General features: G+C 41.2%; 1 protein-coding gene across 2 annotated transcripts in view; it reads right to left on the bottom strand.

Moving 5' to 3' along the window:
- mybpc2b (myosin binding protein Cb) overlaps positions 1-21,703 on the bottom strand; it is a 40,959-nt gene that overhangs the window by 6,899 nt on the left and 12,357 nt on the right. For both annotated transcript variants that reach the window (XM_053684889.1, XM_053684887.1), the window contains 21 exons: positions 21,118-21,177; positions 20,590-20,738; positions 16,567-16,684; positions 16,394-16,442; positions 16,232-16,291; positions 15,775-15,944; positions 12,152-12,284; positions 11,941-12,065; positions 8,761-8,866; positions 8,266-8,435; positions 7,924-8,089; positions 7,446-7,552; positions 7,101-7,130; positions 6,771-6,913; positions 4,317-4,476; positions 4,039-4,143; positions 3,405-3,593; positions 3,084-3,218; positions 2,314-2,481; positions 2,001-2,089; positions 1,383-1,578 (listed from right to left, as the gene is read on the bottom strand). In XM_053684889.1, coding sequence (XP_053540864.1) covers positions 1,383-1,578; positions 2,001-2,089; positions 2,314-2,481; positions 3,084-3,218; positions 3,405-3,593; positions 4,039-4,143; positions 4,317-4,476; positions 6,771-6,913; positions 7,101-7,130; positions 7,446-7,552; positions 7,924-8,089; positions 8,266-8,435; positions 8,761-8,866; positions 11,941-12,065; positions 12,152-12,284; positions 15,775-15,944; positions 16,232-16,291; positions 16,394-16,442; positions 16,567-16,684; positions 20,590-20,738; positions 21,118-21,177 — 2,628 coding nt within the window. The remainder of the gene's footprint in view (positions 1-1,382; positions 1,579-2,000; positions 2,090-2,313; positions 2,482-3,083; positions 3,219-3,404; positions 3,594-4,038; positions 4,144-4,316; positions 4,477-6,770; positions 6,914-7,100; positions 7,131-7,445; positions 7,553-7,923; positions 8,090-8,265; positions 8,436-8,760; positions 8,867-11,940; positions 12,066-12,151; positions 12,285-15,774; positions 15,945-16,231; positions 16,292-16,393; positions 16,443-16,566; positions 16,685-20,589; positions 20,739-21,117; positions 21,178-21,703) is intronic.

Raw genomic sequence — 21,703 nt, 5'->3', positions numbered from 1 at the left:
TGTATTGTATTGTATTGTATTGTGTTGTACTGTATCACACTTTATTGTGCTGTATTGTACTGTATCACACTGTATTGTATTTTATTGTGTTGTTTTGTACTGTATCACACTGTATTGTATTGTATTGTGTTGTACTGTATCACACTTTATTGTGCTGTATTGTACTGTATCACACTGTATTGTATTGTATCACAATGTATTGTATTGTATTGTGTAGTTTTGTACTGTATCACACTGTATTGTATTACACTGTATTGTATTTTACTGTATCACACTGTATTGTATTGTATTGTATTGTTTTTTACTGTATCACACTGTATTGTGTTGTATTGTGGGCAGCTGTGGCTCAGGTGCTAGAGTGGGTTGTCCACTAATCGTAGGGTTGGAGGTTTCCCAGGCCCATGTGACTCCACATGCCGAAGTGTCCTTGGGCAAGACAGTGAACCCCAAGTTGCTACCGATGGCAAGTTAGCGCCTTGCATGCAGCTCTGCTACCACTGGTGTGTGACTGTGTGTGTGAATGGGTGAATGAGACACAGTGTAAAGCGCTTTGGATAAAAGCGCTATATAAGTGCGCCAATTTACCATTTTGTACTGTATCACACTGTATTGTACTGTATTACACTGTATTGTACTGTAGCACACTGTATGGTATTATATTGGAGTCTCTGGTCAATGTGCTGTCCTGTTTGTGCGACACAGCACCAAAAATAATTCCTTATACACCCTGTACTTGGCAAATAAAAATGTTCTGATTCTGATGAATACATACCGTATTTTTTGTTTATGTTTATAAGAATAACGTGACATTAAGTGTGTAAATTTGAAATATGCTATATGGCCAAAGGTTTGTGGACACCTGACCATCACGCTCATATGTGCTTTTTGAATATCCCATTCCATATTTAATCCCCCATTTGATCTTATAATAACCTCCACTCTTTTCTGAAGGCTTTCCTCTAGACGTTGTCTTCATGGAGCTCGCTTTGTGCACTGTGTGTCGCGCTGGAATAGGTTCGGGCCTCATAGTGATGGTCAGGTGTCCACAAACCTTTTTCATATAGCATATTTACATTTATGACATTTGGCAGACACCATTATCCAGAAGGTCTGACATTTATCTCATTTATACAACTGAACAGTTGAGCATTAATGACCTGCTCAAGGGACCAGCAGTGACAGCTTGGTGGTGCTGGGATTTGAACAACTTTCCAATCAGAAAACCAGCACCTTAACTACTTTTCTACCACTCTCCCTGACATATAGTGTATATTAGTTAACAAAATGAAAACTGTCCAAAGACTTATTTCTCCTCACTGTATGTAGCAAGTAGATTTATAAATACTACCATCTTCTGTAGATTGATTGTTTTTCTTACTTACCCACAACACGGATGTCTATGGTGGCACGGTCCTCCATGCTCTCAATTTGCAGGACTAGTGTGTATTTTCCAGTATGGTCTCTCTCTGCTGCACGGATAAACAGCACTGAGTCAACAAACGAGTTTCTGACTCCCACTTTCTTAGGGTCAATTGGTTCTCCATCCTTCAGCCATTGTGCCACAGGGCGAGGTTTACCCTACACTCACACACACACACACACACACACAAGGAAGTTTATTCTTTAAGCATAATTAAGTTGTCCAATGTTGACTGGTGTTGTTCTGGATGTTTCTAATTCAGTTAAATAAGGAAAAATACAAAATTAAGCTATTTGGTTAATACATCACTTCAGCCATCACTGGGTACGGCATGTTTACATTATATAATTTTGTAATTAAATTGCTTTCATTACCATTTCAGACAATCAACAAATCGTGAAATAGTCAGTGGTGTTAGAACACCAAATTTAATGCGCATACCAGCAGCTGAGTTCCAAAAGGCAGACATAAAAAAATTATGGACTAAGATCTTGGAATGTGACAGGCATGGGATGAGGCAAAACCATATACCAACTACCAACCAGTGGAAGACGATATGGACAGCTGAACACAAACCCACCTGGAAGGGAATGACCAGGTTGATGGTTTCTCCCACTTTCCTGATGTATTTGGTTCTCAGATGGCGAGGAAGTCGGATTTTAGGATGCTCTGAGAGAAAGGAAGAGAATGAATGAATTTTAGAGTGCAATAGAATACCTGTACATTTTTCATTTACTTATTATGCCAGTTATGACACAATGACCGGTAGGATAACAATCCCATCAACATAACTGTTTTCAGTACACACTGTAGTGGACAACATTGAGTGCCACATATATAACGGTGTAGTTAATTCAAATTTCCTTATCATAATGTTTATCATACAGATGTACCCATGATCTCCCTGACTGTGACAGGCTGGGCGAGGACAGCAGGAGGGCTTCGACCTGCGATATTCACCGCTACTACACGGAAATTCATCTTCTCTCCTGTCGGCAAATTCCTCACCACATAGTTCTGACGGTCCACCAGCTCGGTGTTTGCCACCTGCCACTCCGTATCTGACAAACAAACAGCACAAATAAACATGCGTTAAAGAGTGGTGGTAAGAAGGAATAACTTTTAAATTACTAGAGATTATCCAGAAAAAATGTATCCTGATCCTATCTGAATATTTGATCCTGCCTCTGATCCTCAGCCAACCTGTGATCCTGATCCAGCTCATGAACCTGATCTGAATGCAGTCGCGGATCCTGATTCAGTTCCTGATTATTTGAACCTGCCCTTTTGACTGATCCTGATCTAGACCCTGAGCTAGACCCTGATCTAGGCCATGATCCTGTTCTATTATCTGATCCTGATGTATTGCCTGATATATCCCATTATTCAGTCCTTGCACCTGGAACATCCCCTGAAATTGGAATTGATCCACTTTTGTAGGTCCAGTTCCTCATTGCATTCTAGTCTCTGTCACTGGCCTGACTCCTGTAGTCTCCATCTGTCCCACTTTCCTTTAACCCCACACTATCACTTGGTGATCTGAAGGATGTAGTCTCAAGGACAGTGCCAACAGTGCCAAGTATCCTAGGTGATCTGAACTTCTGGTTCCTGTGCAGTAGTGCCGATTTCAGATACTGTGAGCTGGGCTATAAACTGTGCTTACCTCCCTCTTTGCAGTACTCAATGACATATCCGTCCAAACCGCCAGCGCCAATTTTTTCTGGAGCCAGCCACTTCAGAGAGCAGGTCGTATCAGTCACATCTTCAACTGTTAACTTTTTGGGCTCACTAGTGGGGGCTTAGAAAGAGAGAGAAACAGAGATCACATGAGCACCAGCCAATCACATACAGTCATGTAGAAACTGGAACACACACCCCTTGTGTGTGTGTGTGTGTGTGTGTGTGTGTGTGTGTGTGTGTGTGTGTGTGTGTGTGTGTGTGTGTGTGTGTGTGTGTGTGTGTGTGTGTGTGTATGTTCCCTCACCAATTGGCATGAAAGGTTTGGAGTTGAGACTTGGTGATGAAACTCCAATGCTGTTCACAGCAAAAACCCTCATCTCATACAGAATTCCCTCAATCATTCTCTTCGCTTCATACTTTGTGTCCTGATACACATCAAAGTTCAGCTTTGTCCATCGAGATGATCCTTTCTTTTTCCTCTCCATCAGATAACCTGCAGAAAAACAGATGTTTCTACTGAGCACTCTAAACTGATCTTCTGTTGTCCCTCTGAGGAAAACTCTTAAAAGTTCTATGTGGACTCATTTCAGGAAACATTTATAGTAGAAAACTTGAGAAAACTTGAGCTGTAGCCATCAATCAACCAAAAAACAATTGAAACCCGTAGCATGTGTGCTCGAGTTAAAGAAACACCACTGTACATGGCATGTTGATATACAAACAGAAGTAAAACTGTAGAAGGGAACCTGATTACTGATATCCTATTGTATTTTACAAATAGTCATTTTAACATTAACATTAGCTAAGCTGTGATTGGTCAGAAAGTGGAAGTGCATGAAAGGCAATACACAAGTATATATTATTAGCACCTGTAGTAGTAAATGAGTATCATAACTTAGAGATTTAAAGTGTGTTATGTCCAAAATGAATGGTTTTACCCGTAACTGGTGCTCCTCCGTCAAATTTTGGTGCCTCCCATGTTACAGTAGCACAGTCCTCTCCTACTGCGATACACTTCACATGCTCAGGAGGATCAGGAACATCTATACACACACACACACACACACACACAATGGGTTATAAGGGCTTAACTGTGTGAAGTTTAGTTCACACATACACACACACACACACACACACACACACACACACACACACACACACACACACAATGAATCTTTACAGCTTTGTTGGGGTTTTTTTGTATTTTATTCCTCACCCACTATTTTTACGAACAGATTAGCTTTATCCTCTCCTGCTGGATTAGTCACAGTGATGCTGTAGTTTCCTTCATCATCTCGCTCTGCTCCCTCAATGACAAAGGAGCTCAGGCCTGTCCTACTCTCCAATCTGACACGCCCTTCTGTCGCTGAGATTTGCTGTAAAGGAGGAGGAGCCAATTACAGCTAAAGTACAAGCTGAACAGAACACAAGCGAGTTTCTGACATGTTAATATTGTGTCTTAAATCTGTCTCTGGTCTGTCTTAAATCTGTTTCAGGTCTGTCTTAAATGTGTATTAAATCTGTCTCAGGTCTGTCTCAAATCTGTCTTAAATCTGTCTCAGGTCTGTCTCAGATCTGTCTCAGATCTGTCACAAATCTGTCTCAGATCTGTCTCAAATCTGTCTCAGGTCTGTCTCAGGTCTGTCTCAAATCTGTCTCAAATCTGTCTCTGGTCTGTCTTAAATCTGTTTTAAATCTGTCTCAGATCTGTCTTAAATCTGTCTCAGATCTGTCTCAAATCTGTCTCAGGTCTGTCTCAAATCTGTCTCTGGTCTGTCTTAAATCTGTCTTAAATCTGTCTTAAATCTGTCTCAAATCTGTCTTAAATCTGTCTCAGGTCTGTCTCAAATCTGTCTCTGGTCTGTTTTAAATCTGTCGTAAATCTGTCTCAGATCTGTCTTAAATCTGTCTCAGGTCTGTCTCAAATCTGTCTGAAATCTGTCTCAGATCTGTCTTAAATCTGTCTCAGATCTGTCTCAGGTCTGTCTTAAATCTGTCTCTGGTCTGTCTTACATCCATTTTAAATCTGTCTTAAATCTGTCTCAGGTCTGTCTTAAATCTGTCTCAGGTCTGTCTTAAACGTGTCTCAGGTCTGTCTTAAATCTGTCTTAAATCTGTCTTAAATTTGTCTCAGATCTGTCTTAAATCTGTGTCAGGTCTGTCTCAAATCTGTCTTAAATCTGTCTCAGATCTATCTTAAATCTGTCTCAGATTTGTCTTAAATCTGTCTTAAATCTGTCTCAGATCTGTCTTAAATCTGTCTCTGGTCTGTCTTAAATCTGTCTTAAATCTGTCTCAGATCTGTCTTAAATCTGTCTCTGGTCTGTCTTAAATCTGTCTTAAATCTGTCTCAGGTCTGTCTTAAATCTATCTCAGGTCTGTCTTAAACCTGTCTCAGCTCTGTTTTAAATCTGTCTCAGATCTGTCTTAAATCTGTCTCTGGTCTGTCTTAAATCTGTCTTAAATCTGTCTCAGGTCTGTCTTAAACCTGTCTCAGCTCTGTCTTAAATCTGTCTCAGGTCTGTCTTAAATCTGTCTTAAATCTGTCTCAGATCTGTTTCAGATCTGTCTTAAATCTGTCTCAGATCTGTCTTAAATCTGTCTGAAATCTGTCTCAGGTCTGTCTCAAATCTGTCTCTGGTCTGTCTTAAATCTGTCTTAAATCTGTCTCAGATCTGTCTTAAATCTGTCTGAAATCTGTCTCAGATCTGTCTCAAATCTGTCTCAGATCTGTCTTAAATCTGTCTTAAATCTGTCTCAGGCCTGTCTTAAATCTGTCTCAGGTCTGTCTTAAATCTGTCTTAAATCTGTCTCAGATCTGTCTTAAATCTGTCTCAGGTCTGTCTCAAATCTGTCTTAAATCTGTCTCAGATCTGTCTTAAATCTGTCTCAGATCTGTCTCAGGTCTGTCTTAAATCTGTCTCTGGTCTGTCTTACATCCATCTTAAATCTGTCTTAAATCTGTCTCTGGTCTGTCTTAAATCTGTCTTAAATCTGTCTCAGGTCTGTCTTAAATCTGTCTCAGATCTGTCTTAAACCTGTCTCAGATCTGTCTTAAATCTGTCTCAGATCTGTCTTAAATCTGTCTCTGGTCTGTCTTAAATCTGTCTTAAATCTGTCTCAGGTCTGTCTTAAACCTGTCTCAGCTCTGTCTTAAACCTGTCTCAGCTCTGTCTTAAATCTGTCTCAGGTCTGTCTTAAATCTGTCTTATGTCTTCTCAGATATGACTAAATTCTGTTCCAGATCTGCCTCAATATCTATAATAAATCTATCTCAGATTCATCTTCATTCTGTCTCCGATCTGTCTTCAATTTGTCTATAATCTGTCCCAAATCTCTCTCTGATCTGTCTTTGATCTTTCCCGGATCTATCTTAAATCTCTCTCAGACCTGTCTCAAATCTGTCTCAGATCTATTTCAAATCTGTCTCAGATCTATTTCACATCTGACTCAAATCTGGCTCAGATCTGCTCAAAACTATCTCAGATCTACCTCACATCTATCTCAAAACTGTCTCAGATCCATCTTAAATGTGTCTCCAATCTGTCTCTTTTCTGTCTCTGATCTGTCTCAAATGGGTCTCAGACCTGGCCTAAATCGGTTTAAGATGTGTTAATTCTGTCTCTGATCTGTCTTAGACCTGTGTGTTTGTGTGTGTGTTTGTGTGTACTTCATCCCCCTTCTTCCAGCACACAGTAGGGGCGGGTTCTCCTGTGATCTCCACGTCAAGGCGGAGCTTGTTGCCAGCGACAACAATGATTGTGTTTTGAGAGACCACGTTACCCGACACATCGAGATGGATCTTAGGAGGATCTGATAGAGACAGGAGAGAGAGAGACAGGACAGACAGGACAAAGAGAGACAGACAGAGTGACAGTGACACAGAAAATTGAGATTAATTATGAGGTTGATGTAAACAGACAGAATGATGGATGAATAAACAGATTATTGAAGAGAGTGACAGATGGCGTATTGATTGATTAATTGATTGATTGCTCACCTTGCCTTGGCACATAGTCAATCTTGATTTCTGAGAGGACAAAAAGAAGAAGTAAATAAGATGGATGATTTAGAGAAATTATTTATTTTTAAAAACACTTTTACAAGGTTATGGAAAATAAATCAAATGCGGAGATGCTAAATAATAAACCCTTGACTGTGACGTTGATAAAATCCATTGATATTACATTTTCATACCTTGGTAAGTGACCAATCCATTAGCATGTTTTAGATATAGTTTTGTCTGCTACATTTATAAACTTTAACTTCTTATAAAATTACTTGAAAAGGCTACTGAATAATTAACAAATACTTAATGTATAATTAATAAATAATAAAATCTCACCCAAGAAGTTGAGTTTGGCAGAGATGGACAGAGCATAACCATCAGGAATAAATGTATAATCACCAGCATCACTCGGCTTTACATCATCTATAGTCAAACGATGGAACCTAGACACACACACACACACACACACACACACACACACACACACACACACACACATTCATATTAATAGATATTTGCAAATCACAGGTTTATATTAATGCGCTTGTTCTAATACATTATCATTTCCATAGTCATGGCTCATTCACTGGGACGTGTATGGCAAACGCTCCACATAAACAGATAAAAAAAACTTTATCTTTGATAAGTTTGCAGTTAGTCTGCAGTGTAATTATCAGAGGTAAAGCTGAAATGACTGTTAAACATTTGAACTGTTGCAAATTGCTGTGGTATAAGAGGAATATAACATATTGGGGTTTTTTGTTATTGTTTTGTTGTGTGTGTGTATGTGTGTGTGTGTGTGTGTGTGTGTTACCGGCCAATGTGTGTGATTTTTATGCGGTCGCTTGGCAGAACTTCCACTCCGTTTTTAAACCACTTTCCCGTCACTTTCTCATCTGAGACCTCACACTTAAACATGGCCTGTTCCGCTGACTTCACCGTCAGATCAGCTATACTCTGTAAAATCTCCAACTCCTTCTCTACTCAGAGTAAGAGAGAGAGAGAGAGAGAGAGAGAGAGAGAGAGAGAGAGAGAGAGAGAGAGAGAGAGGAGGAAGGGAGTGTAGATGTGAGACATTCGCAGTTGAATACAGCTGTGGAGAAAAACCTAAATGTTTTTGGGAGAGAAAGCTTCAGGCAGACAGATGGATATCTACCCTCTACAATGAGCTCTCCTTTAGTGTGGCCCCCAGTGGTGTAAGCATGGTACATTCCCATATCGTCCAGCGTGGCCTCCTGAATTACCAGCGTATGGCGCATCCCATCCACCTTAAAGCGATAGTGCAGATTCTTATCTTCACGGCTCAACTCCTGCTCCTCATAGCACCTGCACACACGCACACACACACACACACACACACACACACACACACACACATCCAACACACACACACACTTTAATGTCTGCTTTCTGACAGAAGTTTATATAGTTTAAAGCACTACATACAGTAAATACATTGAATGTATATGTGTATTTATGTTTAGAATTGTGGCTCTGAGTGTGTGTGTGTGTGTGTGTGTGTGTGTGTGTGTGTGTGAGAGAGAGAGAGAGAGAGAGAGAGAGAGAGAGAGAGAGAGAGAGAGGGCGAGAGAGAGAGAGAGAGAGAGAGAGAGAGAGAGAGAGAGAGAGAGACAGTGTGTGTGTTTCTCACCAGATGACTTGTGCTCCTTCCTCTGACACCTCTACCTCGAACTCCACCCTCTCACCAACCACCACTTGATAGTCGTCTAGCAGCTTTGTGATTGTAACTGGTGGTTCTGAAAGACACACACACACACACTATCATGAACACAAACATACAACATATTTGGTTCTCTGACAACGATGGTGGTGCGGTAGCATGCAGCAGCCACTTGGGGTCCAGAAATATGGTGCTATGTTATGTGTAGCCCATACTATTTAGGAGACATTTACCAGGAATGTGCTTTGAAACACTGGTGAACATGTCTATCATCACCAACTTTTGCTGAACATTGGAAAACAAAGATCAGGAGAAATAAATGATAGACTATGGGAGGAGCTACATGACTTTTAGCTGCTATGTGAACCAGGCCCTAGGACCGCAGTATTGCCCTGATGCTGCTGGCTGGGACAGATCGTGCCTCCCTCTACCATCCATTCTCCTCTCCAACATTCATTCTCTCAACAAAAAAAACTGGACTTCCTCAGACTACAGTTAACTATCCAGCATGAACTCAGAGACATGGTTCAACGACAGCAGTCCGGACACAGGCATACAGCCATTCAGGCTAACCGCACATTGCGCCGACAAGGCAGCAGCACGGTCTAGTAAGAATTGCAATGGTGGTCGGTATGTTTACATAAACAACAAATAGCGCAGGAATGCCATTGTAGTCTCAGGCCACTGTTCATCGCTGGTGGAGTTTATGACTGAAGTGCTGCCCATATTACCTACCCAGAGTGTGTACCACCGTGCTCGTCGTCGCAGTGTACATTCCACCTGCTGCTAACACAAGCGAAGTGCTAAGTTAACTCTATGGGGCTGTCAGTAACCTACAGAAAATACACCCCAAAATATTCTTCATTCATTGTTTCCGGGACTTTAACAGCACGACTCTGAAATCAGTGCTGCCAAATTTCTACCAGCAAATTGATTTTGCGATTTGTGGAACATACACGTTATACCTTGTTTACATCAACATTCACTGTGCTTACAAAGCTTCACCCTTAGTAAGTGAATAGATGTGAATGTGAATAGATGTGAATTTCTTCAAGACCACATGCAAACCAGAAACTACTGAAAACCCAAGACACTGCATTTAGTTCTGATGACAACGCAGCTCTCCACACAGCGAGGGCCAATCTGTCCCAGCCTCAAAGAGGTTGAAGCACAACAGTGCACAAAAAAATCCATGGCCACTTCATAAACACCAAGAACACAAGGCGTATGTGGCAAGGCATTTGGGCCATCACAGACTAGAAAGCTACACCACATGTCTATGATGGTGATGTCTAGCTCCCAGATACACTTAACAATTTCTACCCAAGTTCCAAGCACAGAAAAATTTGCCAGCAGGAAAGTCCACCCCAACTCCCACTGACCAAGTACTGTGCAATAGATATCAGGAACTCTGTCCAGAGTTAACCCACGGAAAGATGCAAGTCCTGACATCAAACCAGGCCGGCTGCTCAGGAAATGTGCTGATAAGCTTGTAGATGAAGACATCTTCAACTTCTCACTCAGCCAAGCAGTTGTCCCTGAGTGCTTCAAGACGATCATCTCTGTGCTGAAGAAATCATCTGTGTCCTGCCTGAATGACTACAAGCCTGTTGCCTTAACACCTATCATCATGAACACCTATCATCTATCATCACCTAGAGCAACTAGTTATGAAACACATAAAGAGCAATCTTCCCACCACACTGGACCGATTACACTATAGCTGCCATCCACCTTTCTCTGTCTCATCTGCACAAAAAGGACAATTACGTATGGATGCAGTTAATCTAATTCGGTTCAGTATTCAACAAAATCATCCCACAGAAACTGATAACAAAGCTGAGCCTGCTGGGTTTAAAAGCCTCCCTCTACAACTGGATCCTGGACTTTCTGACCGGCATCCCCCAGGGCTTTGTGCTCAGTCGATTGCTGTTCACCCTGCTGACTCATGACTCTGCTGCAAAGTTCAGTTCTAATTACATCAAGTTTGCGATGACACTAAAGTTATAGGCCTCATCAGCAACAATGACAAGTCAGCATACAGGGAGGTGGTGAACCAGCTCACAGAATGGTGTAGAAACAGCAATCTATCTCTTAATGTTGATAAGACCAAAGAGATGAATTCTGGCTACAGGAGGACCCAAGTGGACGCCTCACCACTGCACATCAACAGAACAACTGTAGAGAGAGTCAAAGGCTCCAAGTTTCTTGGTGTGCACATGACAGAGGACCGCTCCTGGACTCTCAATACCAGCTGCTTAGCCAAGAAGGCCCAGCAGCACGTCCACTTCCTGTGGAGGCTGAAGAGAGCAAACCCCTCCCATCCTCGACACCCTCTACAGAGGGACAATAGAGTGTGTCCTGACCAGCTGTCTCACCATGTATTATGGGAACTGCACATTATCTGACTGCAAGACCCTACAGCAGATTGTGAGAACAGCTGAAATGATCATCAGGTTCTCTCTACCAACCATCATCGCCTTGGAAAATAACCACTGCATCTACAAAGCCACCAGCACCCCTCTCATAGACTCTTCACCCTCCTGCTATTTGGCCGAAGGTACAGGAGCATCCGTGCCACCACCAGCAGACTCCACAATAGTTTCTTTCCTGAGGCAGACAGATTACTCAACACCCTGCTGCCTCCCAATGCTCACCTGGGCTAGTCAAACACCCAACTCTGTACAACTCAATACCACTGCACACCTGCATTTTACAAAGCTGCATCAGAAACTTTTAATGAGTCTCATTTTGCTGCCAGTATTGCTGCTATACGTATTGCTGCTACACTACACAATAGTTGACAGTCCATTGTGTTATAGCTTTTCTGCACAGCACTGTTCTGTTGTCCTGTGTGTTCATTGTTCTGTTTACTTATTTTCCTGCACTCATTTCACACTGTTGTGTTTTTGCACTTTATGTAGTCTTATTTACTGTTCCATGTTGCACCATGTTCCTGGAGAAATGACATTTCATTCCAATGTACACAAGCTATACAGAGGAATGTCAATAAAAACCCATTTGGCTTGACTTGATCACACACACACATTTTTATACACATGCTCTGTCTCTCTTTCTTTGTATATGAACATCTAACTTCACTAACTCACAGACACATACATTAACACCCCACCATCCCCAAACACACACCTTTGACGTAGATCTCAGTGAAACACTTATCTTCTCCAATCACACACTCATAAGCTGCATCATCTGACAACGCGCACTTATTTATGGTAAGAGTGCGGACATTCCCATTGGCCTCCATAATGTACCTACAACACAGAGAACCAGCCAATCAGATCTCTCAGACTCAGAAAATGTGCCTGTGCATGTGTGTCTGTGTGCATGTGTGTCTTACTTGGCTGAAGCTTTGATCTCCTGGCCGTTTCGGAGCCATTTGACTTCAGCGTTGGGATCTGCAACCTCCACACGAAGCACAACCTTCTTCCCCTTCATTACAGAGTACCACTCATCCAAACGCTTCAGAAATGCTACACACACACACACACACACACACACACACACACACACACACACACACACACACACACACACACACACACACACACACAGAATGAGAGAGAGAGAGAGAGACCCCATGCTATCAGGTTATGAATGATTGAGGAAGTGTAAATGGGTAAAATTCTGAGAAGCATTTCCTTCCAGCTACTAGACCCCCAGGAGATATTTGTGTAGGATTAACTGAAGAAGAGGATGGCGGTGTAGTGTAGAAGGTGGTACATGGGAAAGCATCATTATTGGGAACTAAAGGAGGAGCAGTCATTTTATAGGATGTTATCATGAACAGACTTAAAGGTTTAGCTGTCATAGTGGTGTGAGGGGTTATGGTGGAATTGTTCATGGGGAGAACTCTGAATACTTGGACTGGAGCAAATGGAATTTGTGTCTGAATGGAGCTGAGAAGGTGGATAGTGATGATGAAGAAGCTCTCAGCAGGAGTGTGAGGAGATCAGGTAATGAACTTCATAAGTAAGTCAATCCCATCCACTGTGAAGGTGGAAAGTCAAGGCTTGAGTTGAAATCAGTAAGGCTGCAGAGGTCATGGGAGAACAAAATGTGATGTGTAGAGACAGGGCAGGCCTTTCCGGGGGTTGGAATGAAAGAGAGAGGAGTTAGAATGAAAGGAAAGGGGTTAGGATGAAAGAAGTGCAATTGAAAATAACTCCTCCTCTGGTTAAGATGAATGGGTCAGGTGTTGGTATTCAAGGGGGGTGGGATTATGATAAATAGAACAGGAATTGTGATGAGAATTGTTGAGATTAAAAGGGGTGCAATTGTTGAAGGGGATTACAGAACATGTTTGAGGAGGCTCTGGGAACGAGGTCAAAGGGACTTTGGGAACATAGTTTAGGAGGTTTTACAAATGTGGTTGAGGGGACATTTGGAATGTAGTTGGCAGGGTTTTGGGAAGAGGATTTGGACAAAGACTGGGAAGGTTTGTTGGCACTGCAGGGATGATTTTTAGATATCGGTAGGGGAAATGTTAGTGGATGGGTCCTGCAGTAGTGAGGCACAGTGCAGAATATGCATAGCATGGGCAGTGGAGGCAGTGCTTGGGCCGTTGACATCAGCTCAGCATAAGGGAGAGAGGGTGGGTACGGAGTGCCCCGCCCCTTCACCCTTCATGGGGATTCACTTTGGAGATTTCCCCTTGGAATAGTCACATGATGAAACCCAATTGTTGGTACCAAGGAGCTGCAGGGAAATGTTTTTCCATGTGGTTCATCATAATCCCACAGCTGGGCATTTAGGGCAGAATATGGCACCAAACAATATCATGGCCCATGGTTGGCTGGGCATTTGTGGTGATGTACACAGGTGGTGTGCAGCATGTTGTGAATGTCAGCTGGTGACCACCAAAAAGCACCATTGCACCCCATTCAATTAATGGAGGGCCCCGTTGAAAGAATTGGTATAGACCTCATCAGGCCATTAGAATGGACATCAATAGAAGGGCATCACTTTGTGTTAGTTTTAGTGGATTATGCAATGCAAAATGCAGAAGCACTGCCTCTTCACAACATCCCAGCATGCTGTTTTGCAGAGGCACTCTTCAGAGTTATCTCCCAAGATCCTGACTGTCCAAGGCACTACTTTAATGTCACACACTCTTCGCAAATGATGCAAATTATTGGGGGTTAAATTGATTGTCACCAGTGTTTACCATCTGCAAATAGATGGACTAGTCGAAAGGTTTAATCAAACGCTAAAAAATAAAATTCATTCACAATGATGATTGGAATTGGGAAGTGGCTTGAACCCCTGTTATTTGTAGTACAAGAGGTCCCACAAGCCTCCATGGAGTTATCTCCAATCGAATTATTCTATGGGCTCATACAGTAATTTGGACCGGATAGCAAAACTTGACTATGAGGTCAGATGAAGGGATAGAGGTGATGCACTTCAAATATACCACCTCAATCTTCTGAAACCATGGAGAAAGGTGGTTGTGGCTCTGGCAACAGTGGTTCCCAAGAGGGAGGAGCTGGGACCAGAGGTAAGTCTAAAAGGTGTGGCCCAATTCACTTGGTCCCCTTTGGAGACCACCTCTCACCAGAGAGCACAGGTTGCCTGGGGTGTGCTCTAGGTGTGGTTATACGCAGCCAACCCTACCATTTGCCTGAGCACAGAAAAATAGGGAGGAACACAAGACTATGCTCAACATCGGAGTAATCGAGGAGTCCCACAGTGATTGGAGCAGCCCATGGTCTTGGTGACCAAGGCTGACAGGTTGGTCTGTTTTTGTGTGGACTTTAGAAAAGTCAATGCAGTGTCTAAATTTCATGCATACCCAATGCTGTGCATTGATGAAGTGTTCAAATGGTTAGGTGTGGCTTGTTTTTTTTTCTTTTTTTTTTTGACACTGGATTTAACCAAGGGGTAATAACTTTGATTCCCTTGATTCCAATATCCTGAGAAAAAAAATGGCACTCCATTTGGGTTACACCACTTTTTTTCACCCTTCCATTTGGGTTGTTTGAGCCCCAGTAGTGTTTTAATGTCTCAGGACAAAATACCCCATCTGTACAGTGCATATGCCACTGCATATTTAGGTGGTGTAATCATTTACAGTAATGAATGGCAGCGCCATTTACAACATCCGAGGGCTGTCCTGAGATCCTTCAGATGGGCAGGACTTACAGAAAATCCAAAGAAGTGTGCAGTTGGATGGGTGGGAGTATGATATCTGGGCTTCCCCTTAGGCCATGGGTAGGTGTGTCCACACATTGACAAGACACCAGCAATTGCAGCCTGCCCATAACCCAAGACCAAAAAGAGGGTTGGGCATGTTTCTGGGGGCTTTGGAAATATAGTTAAAGTGTTTTGGGATAGTGGTTGAGGGGAGTTTGGGAACATTAGGGTTAGACTTGTGAAGACTTTGGGAATAAGGTTGAGAGTGCACTGGAAATGTGGTTGATAGGACATTGAGAACATGATTGAGGAGAGTTTGAAATGTGGTTGAGAACATTTTGCAAACTTTATTGTGGGAGCTTTGGGAACGAGGTTGAAAGGGCACAGGAAATGTGGTTGAGAGGACATTGAAAACGTGGTTGACGGGGGTTTAGGTGCATATTTGAGAGGGTTTCATGAACTTTATTGCAGGGGCACTAGGAATGTGGTGTAGGGGCTTGGGAAACATGATTGAGAAGGTTTTGGGAATGTGGTTGAGGGAGCTTTCAGGACCTGGTTGAGGGGACTTTGATGATGTGGTTGAGGGGGAAAACAGTTGGGGTGCTTTGAGAATGTGGTTTCCAGTCTAACTGGTGAAAGTGTGTGAGACCGGTAGCACTTCACAGAAAATTGAGATGTGTTGCCCAAGGACATCAGGTAGAAAGAATCGGCATCTGGAAAAAGCTCTTGGCCATGATGCCCCAATGTCAGTTTCAACGGTAACCAGGGGACGCACCTCTTTATTACTGTCTCATCTGCTGTGATCCCTCATTAACCTCACACTCTCACCTTCACTGTGTTTCTGCTCCACATGTTTCATCTTCTTCAGACGTTTCAACATTCCTCTCAGGTCTGTGATTCCATATTTAAATGCAATTTTCTCATATTCACTCGGATGAGCATTCTTCAGCATCTCCCAGACCTCATTCTCATCAACCTCTGGCTGTACCTTTTTAGGCCTGACACACACACACACACACACACACACACACACACACACACACACACACACACACACACACACACACTCACAGTGAAGGTATCTAATAAATACAGCTGACTGTTACACTAATTTCAACATTTTATACTGAAAGTGAAATTTAATGTCGTGATGTAATGTAGATATAGATCATTCAGGATGGAAAAAAATTGTCCAGAAAATTAATTTAACACAAATTACACACTTATGTAGTGGTGTGTGTTGATTAGAACACAGGTCTGATCTGTAGAAGGACTGATTACTGACTTTTTAGTGGCTTTGAGCAGAGCGCTGAAGTCCAACTCTCCTTCATCCTCACCCGCATCACTGGAAACACACATTTATAAATACACACAGTTTATATACACAGACACACACACACCAGTATCAGTAAGACCCAGAACACACTTTCTGCACATACAGACTTACGATCGTTTGAAGGCAGACAGAATGTCCTGAGCTTGATCTTGTTCAGCATCTAAAAGCACAATTGGACAGACACAACTTTAATCTTAATGGCACATCACTGTGTGTGTTTGTGTGTGTGTGTGTGTGTGAGTGAGAGAGAGAGAGAGAGAGAGCATGTATTGTATGTTGCTTACTTTCCACTGAGATCTCAAAAGTGCAGCTGTCAAATTTATCTTTCGATGTCACTTCACACCTGTAACCTCCTGCATCGCCTGGCTTCGCTTTCACTATCTTCATCTCATACGTATACACCTGAATACACATGCAACACACATACATACACAGATAAGACACACAATAAACCACGGGCCTGTACCATGAAGGTAGTTGAACAAACTCAGGGTTATGGGATTAGTTTCGAGTTAACAAAACCAAACCAATCCAATCAGGGTTTATTGGTATCATGACGCTGGTTATAAACTTTCTCTTAACTTAGGTTTTGATCCTTATGCTATGATTAGTCCATGAGCTCGTGCACAGAAAAGAGACGCACCGAACAACTAACAGCGTTCAATATGGAAAAAAGCAGCATACTTCCAAGTGAAGAACAAGAAATTATTATGCGGAAATATCAGGAATTTAAACCCACTCTAACCACAAAAAGCAACACCGTCTCTGCTGCCAAAGCTCGGGAACTTTACTGATTGTGTAAATGATTAAGTTTACTTTTACAGGCTCACAATAAGAATAAACTAATTGAAAATGTGTAACCCCAACATCTTTCATGTAATTTCATTTAATATAAATCAAATTTTGTTTTAATTAAATATTAAAATAATAAATATCCATCCATTCTCTATACCGCTTATCCTACAGGGTCACAGGAAACCTGTAACCTATCCCAGGGAGCATGGGGCACAAGGTGGGGTACACCCTGGACACCAATCCATCGCAGGGCACACTCACACACACATTCACATTCACACACCTATTCATATACTACGGACACTTTTGAACATGCCAATCAGCCTACCATACATGTCTTTGGACTGATGGAGGAAACTGGTGTACCCGGAGGAAACTTTCTCTGAGAAGTGCTCTTCTTACAGTTTGCGCTGAGATGTTCACAGGATTACAAAGAAATGGTGACGCCAACAGACACTAAGTTGAATTAGTTTCGTCACTTAGGCTATATGTCACTTTGCTCACAGCTGATTGGTCCAAGTTGGGTTTGCGTTCTCTTACCCAGAACATAACCTGCCTCGGAACAGGTTAGCCGTGGAGAGTAAGTTACTATGACGATGAACACTAGTAAAAGCCGAGCCACTTTCATGGTACCTAAAACCCAGCGTTGGCACATACTAAACTGAAACTTACCTGGCTAGCCACCTAAACCACCTTCATTGTTTCCTCATCTGTAACAAATTTCTTCTCAATCAGGTCCCTGGTTTTATAGTCTCCTAGAGGTGGCATTTATGATTTTTGACTACAGCAACAAGGGAGCCACCTGAGAAGTATGCTTTTCTGCTTTAGCTAAAACAGAGGTCAGAGAAAACATCAATTAAATTGATCTGGTGGAAAAGACTGGAAAAGACTGGAAAAGATTGACTGAAGGGGAATGGATGTAGGACACAAGATATACATTCAGTTTGTGGTTACTTTTGTTTCCCTCCAACTTTATCTAGATGAACTTTGACCTGTGAAAAAATTTTTGTAAATAATTTTCTTTTATATAAGAAACAATAACGAATTACCACGTGTCACGGTTTCAAAGCGGAGACAGATGCAAGTGCAGATTTAGTTTTAATAAAGTTCAAAACACAACAAGAACTATGGAACTTGTGGCAAGGTACCAGAATAAGGAAATAAAAAACAAGCAAGAGCATAACATGGCAAAGAAAGACAGTGCAATGCAGTGCAAACCGTGGCCATATACACAAGTGCTCGTTAACAAGAACTTGATTCAGGTGCAGGTGGTCATGTGACTGATGCAGTGCGGTGCAATGGCTCCTCGGAACTGTAATTTAGAGTTTCCTCTCTGATCTACATGACAATGTGTAATACTGTTCCACATCATTAACCTCTGAAGAACAACACAGTAGCACTTCAGTCATTACTAATGAGCTTCATTTTATTGTTTAAATTGATATTCATATAGTAAAAATGCATGCAAACAACAAGGTGATTTGCAAACATTCACAAAATATAAAGTGCGATACTTCCATCTTCTGGATCTGAAGCTGGATCAGGAACAGTTGGTACTGATCCATGATTGAGAAATCCTGCTTTGTACTGACCCGCATTCACAAAGCAGTCTGGTGTGAAATGATTTAAGGTATTTTCGGGGGACATTTCCTTCCAAAATAAAACTTCTGATGTTCATTCTTACAGAAAACAACAGAACACTTACAACTCTTATGAAGCTCAGACGTTCTTCTCAGCACAGCACGAAGAACATGTCCAACTGTGTGCAGCTCACTCAGGGGAGGAGCTATGCTAATAGGGCAGAGTCCATCACCAGCTGTGGGTGGGGCTTGTTCCAACGTGATGTATTTTTAGGGTGTATTTTGAGACACTGTTTATGATTTATTGGGAATATAAAAGGAGGAGTGTGTGGATTTTTACTGCTGTAGGGTGGGTGTGTACACACACTGCTGACACACACTTATCTTCACACACCATGTAAAAGTGAATTTTGCATAACAGGTCACCTTTAAGTGATTCATACAACTTGAATATGTTACAAATTAATTTAAAAGGTACGTTCTAATTACTTAAAACAATGAAATAATATTTTTAAAGCATAACGTTTGCTTGTATTACATAAAACACAGAAGGCTGTCACTACATAGGGTATGTTTCAATGTCGTTGTAGAGACTAAGTAGTGCACTATGTGGCCACTAGGATATCATTTGAGTTTCAACTCTTCAAAGAAGAGCTCCTCTACTGAGCAGCTGATTAAAATTCTGAGATGTATATGTAATATCGATTTTAGTACAATATTAGTTGTTAATATATTATACTTGTTTACAAAACTGATATATTAATACATACAAATCCATGGTTAAATTTAAAAAAAAAAATATATATATATATATATATATATATATATATATATATATATATATATATATATATATATATATATATATATATATCCTAGTGGCCATATAGTAAAGAGGAAATCATCTGACATGTTGGAGATTGTGGGGCTTTACACAGATTGGAGTAGGTAAAGAAATGATAACCGAGCTCAAACATACTGAGATAAATAAAGAATAAAAACATGAAAGTAAATGATAAAATTATGACATTGCCTTCTCATGACTTTCTTGTTTGTTTGTTTAAATGTGACTGAGTTTTTACCTTCTGTGCTTTCTGTAATACGAGCAAACAGAACGCTAATGTTGATGTTTGTTCAGTTTATTATTATTTTATTGTTTTAAGTAATTAGAATGTAATATATAAAGAATTTGTCAGCCCTGTTTTGTACAATAACATCTTCAGGTTGTATGAATCACTTAAGAATGTTGTTTATATGTGCAGTATTTTTACTATTTGGATATTAAATGATAAAAATAAGGTGAAATGAGTAATGACTGAAGTGTTACTGTGTTGAACAGTATTGTGTGCTATTTCATTACTAATTGTTATTAATTTAAAGAAAATTATTTACAAAACATTTGAAAGTATGTTAGTCTTCAAGTTTTATTGTGTGTGTGTGTGTATTGTGTGTTTTACTCTGATGCTCCCATGTATTTAGCTGTTTGTTTAGTTTTTAGGCAGAGGTATCTCAGCGGCACTGGACCACTGTTCAGAAGGTTATGAGTTTAAATCCCCGCACTTCTAAACTGCTACTGCTGGCCCCGTGATCAAGGCCCTTAACCCCCAGTGCTCAGTTGATTAAAATAACTGAACAATATAATGTTCTTTCGTGTCTGTAGGGTGTTCTGGATAAGGACATCAGCCAAATGACAGGAATGTAAAATGCCTGTTTCCAGGATTTCCTTTCCTGTCTCTGTCACGATGTTTTCCTGATCTTGTAGATGTTTCACAGATTCGTAGTTCCCAGTGTCCTCCTACTGTCCAAGTTTCATGATTTACTATTTTTTTCTTAAGTTTCTATTAATGTTTATGTCTTTTATAGTGTGCTAGCTTTCACACACACACACACACACACACACACACACACACACACACACACACACACACACACCTTGGTGTTCCTGTCGTACGTCTCTTTAAACTGCAGGTGTTTTCCAGCTTTACTGCCGAGATCGAGCCACTTCCCCTTCAACCACTTCATAGTGGGCTTCCTGGTCAGAGTGGAGGCATCCACCTTAGCAATAAACATCACATCCTTCCCTACACACACACACAAACACACACACACACACACACACACACACACACACATGCACAGAAAACAAACAAAACATATAAACATATACAGCAAAACACAAACCAGTTTATCTGAACATATGATTGATATGCACGGAGAGAACTTTAATATAATACACAATGCTGTTATCTGTATGTATGTGTGTGTGTGTGTGTGTGTGCGTGTGTGTGCATATGTGTGCGTGTGTGTGTGTGTATATGTGTGTATTTGTGTGTGTGTGCGTGTGGGAATGTGTGTATTTATGTGTGTGTGTGTATATGTGTGTGTGCGTGGGTGTGTGTGTGTGTGTGTGTGTGTGTGTGTGTGTGTGTGTATGTGTGTGTGTGTATGCATGTGTTGTACCTGTAATGGCCACTGAATCCTTTGGCTTCTCCACAAACAGACCAGTCAGCTCAGTCTTCTCTTTAAACACAGAATAGACAAGTAAGAACACACACACACACACACACACACACACACACACACACACACACACACACACACACACACACACACGCACACACACTCACACACATACACACACATCATTTATACAAACATTCACACACACATATATCATTTGTACACACACTCACACTCACACACACTCACACACACACACATCATTTGTACACACACTCTCACACACACATGTGTTTAGTACAATACAGATCACGTGTACACAAATGAAATTGTGATTATTATTTATTTGGTGTTTAAATCATGATTATTAGAGAGCGTGAGGATGACCAGCAAGTATGTATAAACTCAGGAAAAAAAAAGAAATGATCCTTTTTCAGAAGAGTGTATTTTAAAGATAATTTTGTAAAATCTGAATAATCTTTTCAGATCTTTATTGGAAAGGGTTTAAACGAAGGGTTCCGCAGCTGTGGAACAGTCATTAAGACACAAACAGTTTACAGGTGGAAGGTGATTAAGGTCACAGGTA

This window comes from Ictalurus punctatus, chromosome 1 (assembly GCF_001660625.3).
Source record: "Ictalurus punctatus breed USDA103 chromosome 1, Coco_2.0, whole genome shotgun sequence".
Lineage (NCBI taxonomy): Eukaryota > Metazoa > Chordata > Actinopteri > Siluriformes > Ictaluridae > Ictalurus > Ictalurus punctatus.
Note: the sequence above shows the minus strand (reverse complement) of the source record. Positions and strands in the feature narration are given on the sequence as shown.